Source organism: Melozone crissalis, unplaced genomic scaffold (genome assembly GCF_028551555.1).
Source record: "Melozone crissalis strain CALT ecotype California unplaced genomic scaffold, PUWL_Pcris_2 ptg000063l_1, whole genome shotgun sequence".
In the NCBI taxonomy this organism is placed as follows: Eukaryota; Metazoa; Chordata; class Aves; order Passeriformes; family Passerellidae; genus Melozone; species Melozone crissalis.
The window spans coordinates 12,011,451-12,025,667 of record NW_026535841.1 but is presented as its reverse complement, the minus strand read 5'-3'; the positions used below and the strand labels follow the sequence as shown (position 1 = coordinate 12,025,667).

General features: G+C 44.3%; 1 protein-coding gene across 9 annotated transcripts in view; it reads right to left on the bottom strand.

Annotated features, from left to right (window-relative positions):
* Window positions 1-4,062: 4,062 nt before the first annotated feature.
* Window positions 4,063-14,217, bottom strand: part of ATXN2 (ataxin 2) — a 49,367-nt gene continuing 39,212 nt past the window's right edge. For 7 of the 9 annotated variants that reach the window (XM_054289115.1, XM_054289111.1, XM_054289112.1 and 4 more), the window contains 3 exons: window positions 10,207-10,352; window positions 9,031-9,258; window positions 5,436-5,705 (listed from right to left, as the gene is read on the bottom strand). In XM_054289115.1, the coding sequence (XP_054145090.1) occupies window positions 5,502-5,705; window positions 9,031-9,258; window positions 10,207-10,352 (578 nt within the window). In that variant the 3' untranslated portion in view covers window positions 5,436-5,501. Of the gene's footprint in view, window positions 4,683-5,435; window positions 5,706-9,030; window positions 9,259-10,206; window positions 10,353-14,217 lie in introns of those variants that run through there. The other 2 variants (XM_054289113.1, XM_054289114.1) reach the window with 1 other exon arrangement.

Here is a 14,217-nt window from a genome sequence, read left to right as displayed (position 1 = left end):
CTGTTTACACAATGCCACTTGTGCCTGCCCTGGGCCCGGTGTCCTGCCTGTCCCTGACACCCCAGAGCCCAGCCAAGGAACCAGGGGCTTGTGTTCCACCCACGGAATTGGAGGAAGTTAAAAAAAACCCAGGATAACAAGAAAAGAATTACTATAAATCCATTGCCAAGTTGCTGCTCCAGGCCTCATCCTCCTGCCCTGGCTGCTGAACCCACCAGCAAAGCCTGACCTGAGCAGGGTTTGGGCTTTTTTTTTTTTATGGCTAAGGCAGAAACTGGCTTTTTCTTGCTTTTCCTTTTTAACCAGCACAGCCCTGGTCACTGCCAGGCAGAGGGATCCTCACCCTGCTCTCCCAGCTGATTGAGACTGAACACTAATTGCTCCATCCTTAGCCATGGCACCAGCTGAGAACTAACACAGAGACTGACACAAACCTCTCCTGCTGGTGAGGGAGGGGTTTATCCCCTTGTATCCTGGTGATGGAGGCTTTTTTATCCCTGTGGTGAATGGGTTTTTATCCTGGAGATGGAGGCGTTTTTGTCCTGGTGATGGAACAGTTTTATCCCAGTGATGGAACCATTTTATCCCAGTGGTTTTAGGCACAAATCTAAAGTCAGTTTTCCCCTACTCTTTCTTGCCTTTTTCCCCCCAAAACCTGTAACCAGGAGCTTGGTGGCATTTAAAGCCCCACCACAGCCTCTTGCAGGCGATGGGGGTCCCTGGGGACCAAATTTGGGGTCCAAATCCCTGGGTCTCAGCATCCCCTGGCCCCCAACTGTCCCCAAACTCTGCTGCTGTTCCTGAGCCCCCTGGGCTGCTTCACCTGCCTGGGGCAGCCGTGAGAGAGGAAGCACTTCTGAGAAGTTGCCTTTATTTTAGGAAAGAGGAAGGGCTGGAGCTGTTGCGCCACACAGGAGGGGATGTTCACAGTGTTCAACTTCCAGATTTCCCAGCACAGCCTTCCCTGGGATTTTGGATGCAAAACTTGCCTTGAGATTGCCTTACAGAAAGCTTTTTTAATTCCTGTTTTCCTTAAAATTGCAATACAGGTGGGAGCCCTCAGGAGCATTAACATTTAGCAATTAATTTGCAAACCAGCAAACACAAAAGCCTCGTTGGGCTGAGTTAGGGAATTGCACAAAAACCCAGCCTCTAGGACAGGGTTTTGCAGGTTCAAGGAGACAAGGACAGGAGATGAAAGGCAAACAGCCCAGGAAGCAGCCATGAGAGCAAATGTGGGTTTATAAATCAAACTGTGAGGCTGGGAACCATCAACTGGAGAAACCATTTAGGTTTTCCTTTTGTGCCTCCCCGTTGCTTGCTCTTGCTCTCTCCTGGGCTTTGTGCATTTAGAGCAGGCAAAGGCTTTTTTTCCCCCCTGCTTTCTCTACACTTGTGCCTGAAACTGGAGCATTAAGAGCAAATTGCCCTGGTCCTGCAGCAGTGCCAGCCCCGGAGAGGCTGATGCAGGAACAAAGGCAGCCCTGTCCTCGCCGGGCTCCTCAGCTGTATCCGCATCCCATTCTCCTCCCTGGAGCAGCACAAAGGCTGCAGCCAGAGGCAGGAGCACATCCCCAGGGCTGCCTTGTGCCAGGCAAGGCAGCTCCCTCCCAGGCTCATAAATAACTCCCCGTGCTCTTGCATTTATGGGGATGAGGAAGGGAAGGGGGGACGGCGCAGCACAAGTTGTCGTTTCCTTTCCTCGCTGGCTGCCTGCTTGCCAAAGCCTTGGAGAACACAGGGGTGTGCTAAATCTTGCTGAGATTGCTGGTTTTAGTCCCACTGAGCTCAAACCCCTGTGCGCAAAGGGGTTTTCCCCCAAAAGGCGAGGTGGAATCACCCAGATCTCCCGACATCTGCAAAGAAAGGACGGGCTGGGAAAAGGCAGCGCTATTCACATCCCCTGCCAGATGAATCCAGAGAAATCCTTGCCAGATAAATCAGATGCTGCTGGGGTGGGTTGTTTTGGCACGCCAGGACTTTATTGTTCCAGTGCCAGAACTGAAACATGCGTGTGCATGTGGTATTTTTAACCTGCAGTTTAATTACAAGGGGGTTCTCCGCAGTTTCAATGGAAATTGCTGTGCTTGATTAGTAAAATACACGTTGGGTTCATTATCTCCCTGCCAGCCACTTCCCCCATGCAAACAAACTCCAGTGGGGGAGAACTCCTGTTCTCCCCACCAGTGAGCAGTGGGAGAGTCCCTCTGATTATTTAATTTAATAATTATTGAACTGATTCCATCCCCAAACTCACCCACAGGCAGCCGAGGGCTGTCCAGCCCTGCCAGCCCCACCAGCTCCTCATTTCACATCCATTGCAGGGGATTTTTGGGCTATTTCCCAAGCTCCCAGGGGGAGCTGAGTTTGAAATCTCGTTTCTCCTAGAAAACATCTGGCTTGTGACACAGGTCAGAGCTCTGCTCCTGCCAGCACGTTACTGCAGCCCTCAGGTACTCGCTCCTCTGCATTACAGCAGTGGGCAAACAGCATTAAAGCCATTCCACCCTATGGAATTGAAGCATTTTTTGCAGGATTTTTATGTTCTTGTGGCTTGAGAGAAGAGCCCAGGGCTGGGCAGGTTTGGTTCCCCAGTCCCTGTGGGTTTTTACTGGCATTTGTGGGAGTTTTGGGAGGAGGGGAAGCCAAGGGCAGGTGGCCCCTGGTCAGGCGAAGGGAGCAGTTTGTGCCTTGGCCCTGGAGATGGGCACATGGAACATGAGTTTGGATCCCACCTAAGGAAGGCAGGAGCCACAGGAGCAGCTCTTGGAGCTGGCCCTGCCCTAAGGTGTCCCCCTGGAGGGGCTGGGGGTGGGCAGCCCTGTTTCATCCAGCTACACAGGACAGTTTTGAGCAATAAAAATGAAAACCAGGCAGTGCCTTTGGTCTGGCACAGCAGGGACTTGGTTCAGGGCACAATCTGAAATTGGGTCCTGCCAGAATTCCTCCCCCTCCTCTTCCTCTTGCTGTTTGCTGCTTGGTGGCCTTTGTGTCCCCAGGGGTGTCAGGTTCTGAAGGAGCTCCTGACATGAAGCATTAGTGGATGTTTCCCTCCCTCCCTCCCAGCCCAGCAGGTACCGAACACTGACACCCCCACTCCTCACCCACCCCTTTGGATTGAAGCTATTTCGGGGTGAAACTTCTAGGAAAACACCCAGGGAGAAGCCAAACTTCTCATTCCTCATCTGGACCACCAAAGCCTGGTGTCATCCAGCATTCCAAACTTTTAGCTTTGATCCCAACAGCTCCAACATTCCCCAGCAGCTCCCAAAGGCAGGGAGGTGACTCTGCGTTCCCTAACTCAGCCTTCAGCAGGACGATTAAAGCCAACAATTTTGTTGGGAGTGTATTAATTTGAAAGTTCTACTTTTCACCTGCACAGAAAAGTTCTTCTTGTATAGTAAATTTTTTTCTATATATTGTTTCTGTATGTACTGTACAAGTAACTTATTCTTGAATAATGCGATTTTACCATAATATTAAAATAAAAAAATCTGCTCTTAATAAACTGTTTTTAGAACTTGTTTCTCACTTGTAGTCTTCAGTCTGGTTCTCTCCAGGTGCCTGGACATTGTTTTAGTGGATACTGGGTGCTAAAAGGCAGGAATGCTCTCCTGGACATGAAAATCCTTTGGTTTATCTCTATGGGATGATGCCTGCAACAGGACAGGGCACGTGGAGCAGGGATAACTTTATCTCCCCATTTTTTAAGGTGTTTTCCCAGGGAATTCTTACCTTTCCTTTCCTTCTCCAGCAGCATCACTGATTTTTATACTTCCATCACCTTAAAGGCCCATTTGGGACCTTTCCCAACCCTGTGTGGAGCAGCTCAAGGCTGAGGGATCAGCAACACAAAATCACCTGGACACAAAACCTCGTTAGAAAACAGCTGAATTTGGGATTCCCAAACCTTTCCCTTATTCCTGCCATGCCCCTGCAGCACACAACAGACTCAGGCTCAAACCCTGGCTCCAGCTGGGATTGGTAGGAGAAGAGACCCAAAAATCACCACACAAACACCGAGGAGGGTCAGTTTTTAAAACTTTTTTTATTTTTTAATTTTTTTTTTAAGTTTTTATTTTATATTATCTACAAAGTAAAAGTTTTCTTAACTTAAAAGTTACATCACTGTCTCACGATAGTGATTATCTCATCAAACGTGATTTATAAATAATAACTCATCCGTTTGACGATTAGAATTTTTTTTTTTTTTTACTGAACCTGTTTCAAGTTTAGTTAGAAGTAAAAGGGATCTCCAAGTCTTGATTTTTAGTGATAATAGCAGCAAGAATCACTCTTGTTACTTCTTTTGCTAGCTGACGAGTTCATAACTTTGAAGGGTCATTAAAAAATAAATAACTTCCAGTTTTTCAGCAAGCAGAGTTGGGGCACTTGCAGGACTCAGATACAGTGCATGGAATTATGGAATAGCCCACAAGTTCCTAAATGCCTCTACTCAGTCCGAATCTCTCCCACTGCAAGATGAACTGTTAGCATTCCTAGTGGATGTTACAAGAAATCAAAAATTTTTTTTTTTTTTAAACAAAATAAAATGAAATTCTAGTTTTCTGTGCTTCCAGTTGGCAGAAGCAGTAGAAGGAGGGTATTTGGCCTACAAAAGGTATCCAGCCTTTCAGTTATTCCAGATGAGCCTTACAACTGCTGTTGGTGGTGGGCTTGTACTGTAAAAAAAAAGTTCAAATGTAAATAATAAATTGGCAAGCCACACAACAGTTTGCTAGTAAAGTGGTCACAGGACAACTACTGAGCTCAACTTTCTTTTATTTTTATTTTTTTCTCATTTTCTTTTATTTTTTTTAGAGAACAAAACAAAACCCTGCACATCAAGATGTCCTTGGGATGTTTTATTTTTTTTCTTTTTTCCTACCTAAGCCCTCAGAAAGCAGCTTTGTTCTGCTCACACATTCCCCAAGAAACATCAGGTAAAACTAAATCACTACAGAAGTTCAGAGGCTGTTTGAACTTGAATAACCAAAGAAACCTAAATAAGGTTAAATTTAAAGCGGAAAGAAGTCACACAACTCCTACTTTTCCCCCAAAGCAAAGCTGCAGAATGTTACTCTGAATTAAAGTTTAGATTTCAGTTGTCACTTTACTTTAACAGCAGCCTAGCACAGCCCTACCCCCACACAACATTTCACTGCTGTCCTCAAGATTTAATCCAACCTCTGATCATTATAAACTGCACACAGTCCATCCCCCACGGCAAATCCACGGAAAACTCAGTCCCACAGTGCCAGGGCCTCACACTCCTCATTCCTCTACTCCAGATAGAGAAAAATCAGGAATATTCCCTGAATTAGGTACATCTCAGCTAAACCTGCGCTCCTCCAGGCTGCCAAAGCACAGCTGTGAAACACAAGGACATCTTAAGGTCGGTTGGTTTTCTTTGTCGTTTTTTTTTTTTTTAATTATTATTTTTTAATTTTTTTCCCCAAAGATCTGGTTTCTCCCAGTCCTCACTCCTCGACCTGGCTCAGTTAGGGTGCAGGTCTCCCAGGCACACACTCCTCACCTGAAGGGTGGGTCATATAGGGGAAATGTGTTGTTGTCGAGACTGGAATGGGCTGTAGTGCACTTTGAGCGAGGGCGGCTTGGGGACCACCGGGAGGCTGTGTCGTCATTAGCATCATTGGAGCATGGGCAGTTGGGTGAGAAGGAACCATTCCTGACTGTACATGAGCCTGAAACAAAGAGCTCTTTAGTATCATGGTCACAAGGAGGCAGCAACTCCTGGCCACATGACTGGCGAAAGTTTGCTCCGTCAGCAAAGGTTTACTCTTCATTTATTTGATTTTTTTTTTTTAATTTTTTCTTTATTTTCTTTTAAACTAGGGATTAAGGCAGAAGTTGGAACACAAAAAAAATTAATAATAATAACAACAAAAAGGAAAAATAATAATTAAAAAAGCGCTCCTTACTGCTGGCTCTGAGTTGCGTTCTCAATTTTAGCCATTTTGCCAGCATTAAACAAGGGGGGTATTAAAAAAATAAAAAACAATTCAGCAACAAATCTTCAAAACATTTCTGTTAGACACCTTAGATCAAAGCACTTCCTAGAGGGTACAGATAGGAACTTCACAGGCACTGGGAGTCTGGCATCCCTTCCCCAGCTCTCTCCTTGCACAACCCCACGTTCTGTGCTGGCTCCCTGCCCTGGGAACCTCCCTGTCCTCTCCAGTGACCTGTGCCCACACAGTGCTCAGCCAAGTCCTCCTGACACGAGTGATTTCATCCCTTCACACTCTCAGGGCAGCTTTGTTCTGCTTCCAGTTCAGCTCATCGCAGTTCTTGTGTAATCTGAGCAATCAGGGCTAAGTCTCAGTGGAAAAGGAGATTATTCCTTCCCATGGCTGATCACCTCTGGCAAACAACTTCAGGAACTTGGTGGGTTCTTTAGCTCAGAGCAGTTCATGTCTCTAGAGGTCATCAATTTATTTTATTTAAAAACCTAGCAAACATTCATTTCTTAAAAGCACAAAGGAACTCAGAGCTCTCGGTGGATTTCTCCTGGGGAAAAAAAAAAGCAGCCCCAAAACCCCATCATTTGTACCTAAGGTTTGCTTTGTCCTTCTACCATATCCCAGCACTGCAGCCTCACAGGTCTCCCATGCCAGTAAAGACAAATAGCAGGTAGTGGCTAGAATTTTATTTCTTAAAGACAAAAAGGGTTACTTGACTCATCACAGACATTCCCCAAACTCTTTGATCAGACTTGCACGTGTTAGTAGCACCCCAGAAGCCTTTAAAGGCAGGAACTGCAATTCAAATCTCACTCTTGCTCTAAAAAAGCTTTAGGAGATCAGGCTGTGGAACAGAAATACCTCCCAGGACTGGCTCCACGTTGACTTTGACAAACATGCTATTGTAGAAGCCATCATTATAAAGCAGCTATTCATAGAGCAGCTGGAGTCAATACACACAGTGGATAAAATTTTTCTGCTGTGGCTCAAACATTTTGCAAATTGGCAGCTGACTGCACTCTCTAATGAATTTTAAAGTACTGCTTCTCAAGTGAGATATCCACCAGCTCAAGATTCATCTGATAACCTGAAGGGAAATTGGATTGATCCCCTGTGTTGGCCTAACTGAAATTTTTACTACGTGGTATTTCAGAATTGTGTTTAGAAGCTGGGAATGAGGCTGCTAAAAAATGATTAAATCCAGTGATTAGTTTCCCCACGATGGAATAATTACATGCATTTAAAATTTCTGACAGAACTGTAGTTATGCCTTCACTAGAGATTTTTGAGGGAACTACTTCATTGGGAAAGTCAATTAGTTTGGTGTAAATACCACGAATTGCAGCTTTCATTCTTAAAAAATTGCAGAAGAGACTGCACAAGTTAAAATCAAGGGCAAGGCAGGCCTTGTCTGTGATTGCTAAAAATGCTGCCTGAGCAGTCAGTTCTGACTCCAAGTTGCATCTGATTTGTTTCATTTGGTTTGCTTGGCACACAGAAAGGAAGGCAATGGTCACATCCTGCACACCCCTGGCCTGGCCAGGGCACAGCTCAGGCACAGCTTTACCCTTTCATGGCCTTCAAGCAAATGTTTCACGTTTCAAATCACAGCACTGGACATGCCACTAAGCCAAGACCCCTCTGAGAAGCTCTAAACACAACCCAGGCATTCACAGCAGTGCCTTCACACCAGAGCAGAGCAGGAGTCTTGTTTCTGGCAGAAACCAGAGAAGGGGAGGATGAGCCAAGATGCCACAGCAATCATCAGCTCTGGCCATCCTCTCCTTATCCTTCCCCCCCGCCAAAAAAAAAGCAGAGAAATCAAAAGCCTAAGAGAATCAAAAAGCTAAAAACTCCACATCAGTGAAAGGATTCCTACAGAACTATTGATTTATTGGCTTAACTGACTGTCCCAGGGACCAAAGCAAAGATTTTATCAGAATTCTGCAAGGGACTGGACAGCTGTCAGATTAACAGATTAACATCCCTAATCACAGTTAGTCACCTTATCCCAAACTATTGTTAACCTGTAGGAGAAGGCAGAAACCAGACACCAAGTTTTTGGTCTGAAGAAAAAATTGTGCAGGCAAATTATTGATTGAACTGCCCATTCCTTGACAAAGGGCACTAAATCCAGGAGATTTAGTAAACATCAGAAAATCTGTGTCACACTGCTTTACACATGGAGCTCCTGATTAATCTATCATGTGCTTCCCTTCCCCAAATCCTTTTTCTCAGGGAGCTGACCACGAGGGAGCATTTAAGAGAAGTGGGTTTCTGATTCTGAAGCAAAGACTGTTGTTTTAGGTTAGCCAACAATCTTTGGGGAGCTTCAGCACAAGCAGTTCATTTAGAACCACACTCACACCACACACACAGAGGCTTCTTTCTGCAAGGATTGTCCTGCAGTCACCTTAACTCTCTCCTCTCTCCCTTGCACTGCCTTGCTTCTCCCTGGAAATCCTCTCATGTCCTTTTCTGGATGTATTTGTATAAAATTTGTCTACAATGCAGAGCCTGAAACTGCCACCAAAAGCAGCAATTCAGCCTTTCTGCACTCACCTCCCACCTCCAACCTTTCTGTATGCCAGCTCTTCCTGGGATCAGGCACCTGACTGAGCAGGGAACTGATCTGACCAAGAAATAGCCTAAAAAGGGGGTAGGGGAGGCACATTTCAGCTGAATTGTGTCCCCAGCCTGCTCTGCTCCACGGCCAAGCAGTTCTGTGAGCAGAGTGGTGGGGCAGGGACAAGGATGGGAGCCAGGAATTGGGAAGAGAGCTCAATTTATTTCAGTAGCAGTGCCAGCTTAAGATGTCTTCATTAAACTACAGTTGCAGATGCACTAGGTGTTGGAAGCTGAGGTCCAAGTACACCTTGTCAAAATTCTAAATAAAAGGCAATGTACAGACAGAAACCTAAATAACAACAACAGGTAAGTCTGTGCTGAGAGGTGACAGATTGGCAATCACTTCAGCAGGCCCGACTGTCCTAACTTTTGTGGCATTAAGACATTTAAGTCTTGAAGGTTGTTAAACTGTGTTTACCTGGGGGACATGGGCCATGTGTGGCGGATTGGTATATGCAGGTTGAACATGGGAGGGATGAATGGTGAAGACTGTTTGTTGTGCTGTAGGAAAATTGTTTTGTGGAGACTGCGTGTTGGAGCCTGGCGTCATGGAAGGAGGGGTTGGAGCTAGACCTGCGTGGTAAATCGCCGACTGCTGCTGGGGGTTGGCCAGGTGCAGGGCCTGGGCAGCCTGGTGCTGGTGGTGCTGCAAGAAAACACAAAAATTATTTAGGTTAGGGCTGAGGAATTGTATTGATTCTGTTAAGGAGAAAGGGGTGGGAAACTGCTCTTAATTCTGAATTTGGAAATGGTGAATGTAAGGATGAGCTGTGCTCGTGGGGGAACTCTTTACAACCCCACCTGTCGCAGGCATCTTTTCATGAAAAATCCTTTCCTTAGGATTTTTCCTCCTGAGAAGCTGAGAGGCCTCAGGAACAAAATGTAAACAATGGTTATCTGCTGCTGTGGAATGCAACAGGTGCATCTGTGATTGGTCTCATGTGGTTGTTTCTAATTAATGGCCAATCACAGCCCAGCTGGCTCAGATGGAGAGTCCAAGACAGCTGCCTTTGTTATCATTCCTTTCTATTCTTAGCTTAGCTAGCCTTCTGATGAAACCTTTTCTTCTATTCTTTGAGTATAGTTTTAATGTAATATATATCATAAAATAATAAATGAAGCCTTCTGTAACACGGAGTCAGATCTCCATCTCTTCCCTCATCCAAAAACCCCTGTGAACACTGTCACACCCACCAGGCTCAGCTTCTGCTGGCACACAGAACCCAGACTGCCAGGTAAAACCAGGCAGAACCTGCAGTTGGGAGTACCTCAGTTATTCCCAGGAGGGAATTAAGGAATGCAGCACTATCCAAGGACTACTTTGTTTTCAGCTGCTTTGACAAAATCCAATCAAACACTTCTCAGCGTTTATCTGCTATTTCCACTTCTCTCATATGAAAGCACTGACACAATTATGATCCTTCCTTAATCCTTAAACTGAAACATCCCCCATGCCCTGTGAACAGGGAGAAATGAGTGCTTGGACTCTGCTCCATCCTCCCCTTTTCCCCCTCAGAGAAATCAACACATCAACACAAGCACAACATCAAGCAATCCCTTCAACACAATCTGCAGCCACTCAGGGCTGTGTTACCTGCACGGGGCTTGGAGCAGGGTGGCTTCCAGCATGTTGGCTTTGCTGCTGGCCAGTTGGGGTGGCAGAAGGCTGGGGATGAGGAGGATGCGGGTGCAGGGTAGCATTAGGGTGGGCATACTGCTGAGCAAGTGAGCCAGTGGAAACTAGGATGAAAAAGAGGAATATTTAACACCAGGCACAGGACATGCACCTCTATCAAATCACCAGCTGCACTCGAAGATTTCACTACAGCTCAATGTGTAAATATATTCCCTCCCCCTTCTAAAAAACAATATATATATTTATCTTGCAAATAGCTGATGATCTTACCTTGCTTTTGTGTAGTTTGGTTTGGCAGGAAAGTCTATAAACAACCATAATTAGACAGTTCATCTTTCCTAATTTGACAATGTAACAGATACTACATAGAGAAAAGCAGTATTTCATCTTTTGTTTTGTCAAACAGATCAAATTTATAATTTTCATACAATTTAGGATTTCCTGAGATATACTTTTCAAAGGTGTTATGAGCCATTTTTATTTCCACCATCCAAAAAAATTTCTTTGGCCTTATACCTGGCTAACCTCACCATGCTACTCTTCTGGAAATTGCTCACAGAACAGTCAGAGGGAAGCACAAACTCTGCCCTTGCACTCCAGAATAAATAAACACATCACAGCTGACAAAACTGAGGCTGCTCGAGCATCAAATTTTTGCTGAAGCCACTTTCTTGTGCTAAAATAACCCATTTTGCCTCTGCCCTCGAGGCCAATCTGTTCTGGATCACCACCATCCTGTGAGCTCCCCAACACTGCCATGGAATTCTTCATTCCTTGAACCAGAAGCAAGTAAGGTACAAAATTCCCAAAAAGGAAGAAACTGAACAACAGAAAAGTTTTACCCCAGTGAAGCCACATCTGTTGCTACAGCTGTGCCAGTCTCCAACAACAAACACCCAGTTCCTTCTTGGATCCTGCTCTGTCCTGCTTCAAATGGGCCACACTAAATCCTATTTTTTTTTTTAAACTTTTGAGGGAATCTCAGCAAGTATGAAAAGCCATAATGACAACAAGTCTTCCTTTCAACACAAAGCATGCAATGCAAAGGCAGGACCCTAAAAATGAGGATGTTCCCCCTATTTTTTTTAGGTTTGTGCAACAAGCAGGCCTTGTCTGCAGCTACTTCTGTGTGTGACAACTCGTGTCAATCCCTCTGATGTCACAGCCTGAAAGACCAAGGAGAGTTTTGCTGACAAAGTGCTAAAAAAAGCAAACAGCCAAAGAAAATTATCAGCCTGCTCCTTAATATTTCCTCCAACTGTTCCTTATTTGTTTTGGTGCCTTTTGGTGGTTCTGAAGTTAATTACTGATGAGTATCTACCAGGTTATATATAGATATATTTAATTTTTTTTAATGGGGTTGGTATTATATAAGAACTTGATGGCCACTGCAGTTTTCCTCCAGTCTGGTTTGCTATAAACCTTAAAAATCCAAGTTCTGACACATTCCAACTCACCAGAATACAGAGAGCCTGGATATTTTTGCCTAATTGAGGTTTTTCTCCCCTGTGCAGGTTCCTCCTTTAGAAAATAACTGCCTGCCACATTTAACTTAATCCCTGGCAAGCTCTATTAAATCTTCACTGAGCAAATGGCCTTGCAGTGATGAGTTGTTTCGGGCTATTAATGCAGATGAACTAAATTCCTGCAGCCTGGAGTTGATCCTAATGTTCTTATCCACATGTGCAAGCACAGTTGTGCACTCTGAGGCCTCCTGATTGAGAGGGGTTTCAAAAACACCTCAATATTTTCTAAGCACGCTGTCAAAGCCAGCAGGATCTTCTGCCACAGCATTTTGTTATGCTTTAAATCCAAGTATTTTTGATTTTTTTTTTATCGGTATCACTACTAAAATGTATTTTGCAGCAGCATCCCTGCCATGCTCCTACTTGACTTTCAGACATTTCTCCTCCGACAACACCAAAATTATCAATGCACACTGATCATTTTTACAGTACCAAATTTATGGCTTCCTACAGGAGGATAATTTCTCAACCTCATTATTACACACACTCTGAAGAAGGCCAGAAATTATTATCTTTGTTAAAGCAATAGAAATAAATGGAAGGAGGGATTACTTGCTTGCCAAAGGGCAGCAATCCTGACTACAACTTAACTCCATTCAAGAGGCTTTAAAATGTATATGAAATTTAATTCCAGGTTGTAAGATACTGAAGGCTTCCCACATCACTTGTTAAGAGCCCCCAAAATAATGTGGGACTCCATTAAACCATTTGTGCAATTCATGTTTTGGTTCTTTATGGCCAAGAGAATAATAAACTCAGTTGTTCTGAAGGAAATATTTCTGCAATAAAACGTCACAATAAGGAATTTCTCTCTTAAGACACCATTTAAACCAAGGAATAGCACCCCAAAGAACAGATATAAACCAGGGGGAGGATCAGGTTTTTGTCATAGTGGTAGCTCTTCCAAAACCACCTAATATTTTATCCACAGCTTTGGATTTGAAGCACTGGATTTTTGTATACTGAAAATATTTAATTTTCAATTTCTCCTCTCCTTCATTTTGTCTTTAGCAGGTCACCTTAATGACCAAATTTATAAAGCTTAAAACCACTTCAGATGCTGCTGCAAATTAGGTTTTAATAGTAATATTAAAAATGCCTTTCAAAAAATGTTATCTGGGCACCTCTCCTCATCCTGGCCAGTCCCTGCACACAAACCAAGAACGACTCAGCAGGTCTGAAATGCATTCCCAGCTCAAAACCAGAGCTCAGACTCCAACTCCAGCAGTGTAAATGGCTTTTCATGTTTAGTTAGTGCAAGTAATTCCTGCCAAGCCAATGAAATCTCTGAGACCAGCAGGGCTGTCAAAGGAGTCTTGTAAAAGTCATGAAAAATTCACCTGAACTAAAGCACTTTCCCTGGGATTTTTAAAAGGAATTTTTGCCTGCTCATCAAAACAGCTCACTACACAAATTAACAGCAAATAAGACCAGACAGGAGGTGAAAAAAAAAAATAAAAGACTCATTATCCAACCTTTCCCCCCAATTGCCAGTATTTTGGAGATTTTTCAAATGGCCACCTATTATCTGAGAATAAGCTCTAGGAAAGGACACACTTTGCTGCAAGTCACCTCAGCTCTCTCCAGCACAAATACACTGGGTTTCTGAGCCTTTATGCCTTAAATTCCTCTGCCTGGGCTGCCCTGCTTCACTTCTGCAGCTTTCTAATCAAATTGGCTCTAAAGTGAGATATTTCACTGCACTGACCTGGCAGGGACACGGGGAGGGGAGGGACTCAGTCACGGGATGGGAGAAAAACATCACAGGGATTGAATTACTGAATGCAACCCTACAGAACTGCACCCCATTTCTGAGAGCAAACAAGAAGTAGTCAGCCACAGAAGCCACAGAAGGAGCTGAAATCAGAAGAGGTCAGAGCAGCAGAAATCAAGCAAAACTCCCAGCTACAAGGGAATATGTGAAACCACATCGTGGCATTTTGTAATTTTGTTTTTTTCCCTGGAATTTCAGTGGTGCCAATGGTGGTCAGTGTTGGTCATGGTCCAAAGATGCACTGAAGAGTTTATTTTCAAGAACTGACCAGTGAACAAATTTCAAAACCACTGCCAGAGCCAGTAAGATGGTGAGGATAACTACATTTAAAAGACCTGAATGGTAGGAAGCAAAGAAATAGCAAATGTTTCTTTCATGACACAAACATTTCAAGAAGTCATTTTACACAGGTAGAGTGGACTTGACTTCAAAGATAATCCAAGAAAGGAACGAGGTGATTGAAGTGATTTCAGTGCACCAAACCAAGGGGCAGGAACACAGCCCAGGGCAGCATCCTACAGCCCCCACCCAGGCACAACCAGTGTGGCACAAGAAACACAGGAAACCTGCTCCAGAGGAGATTTTTGGAGAACAAATGCTTTTTCTCACATCCCTCTTGCATGAGCTAATGCAAAAAAACAACAAAAAAAAAAAAAAAACCAAACCAGG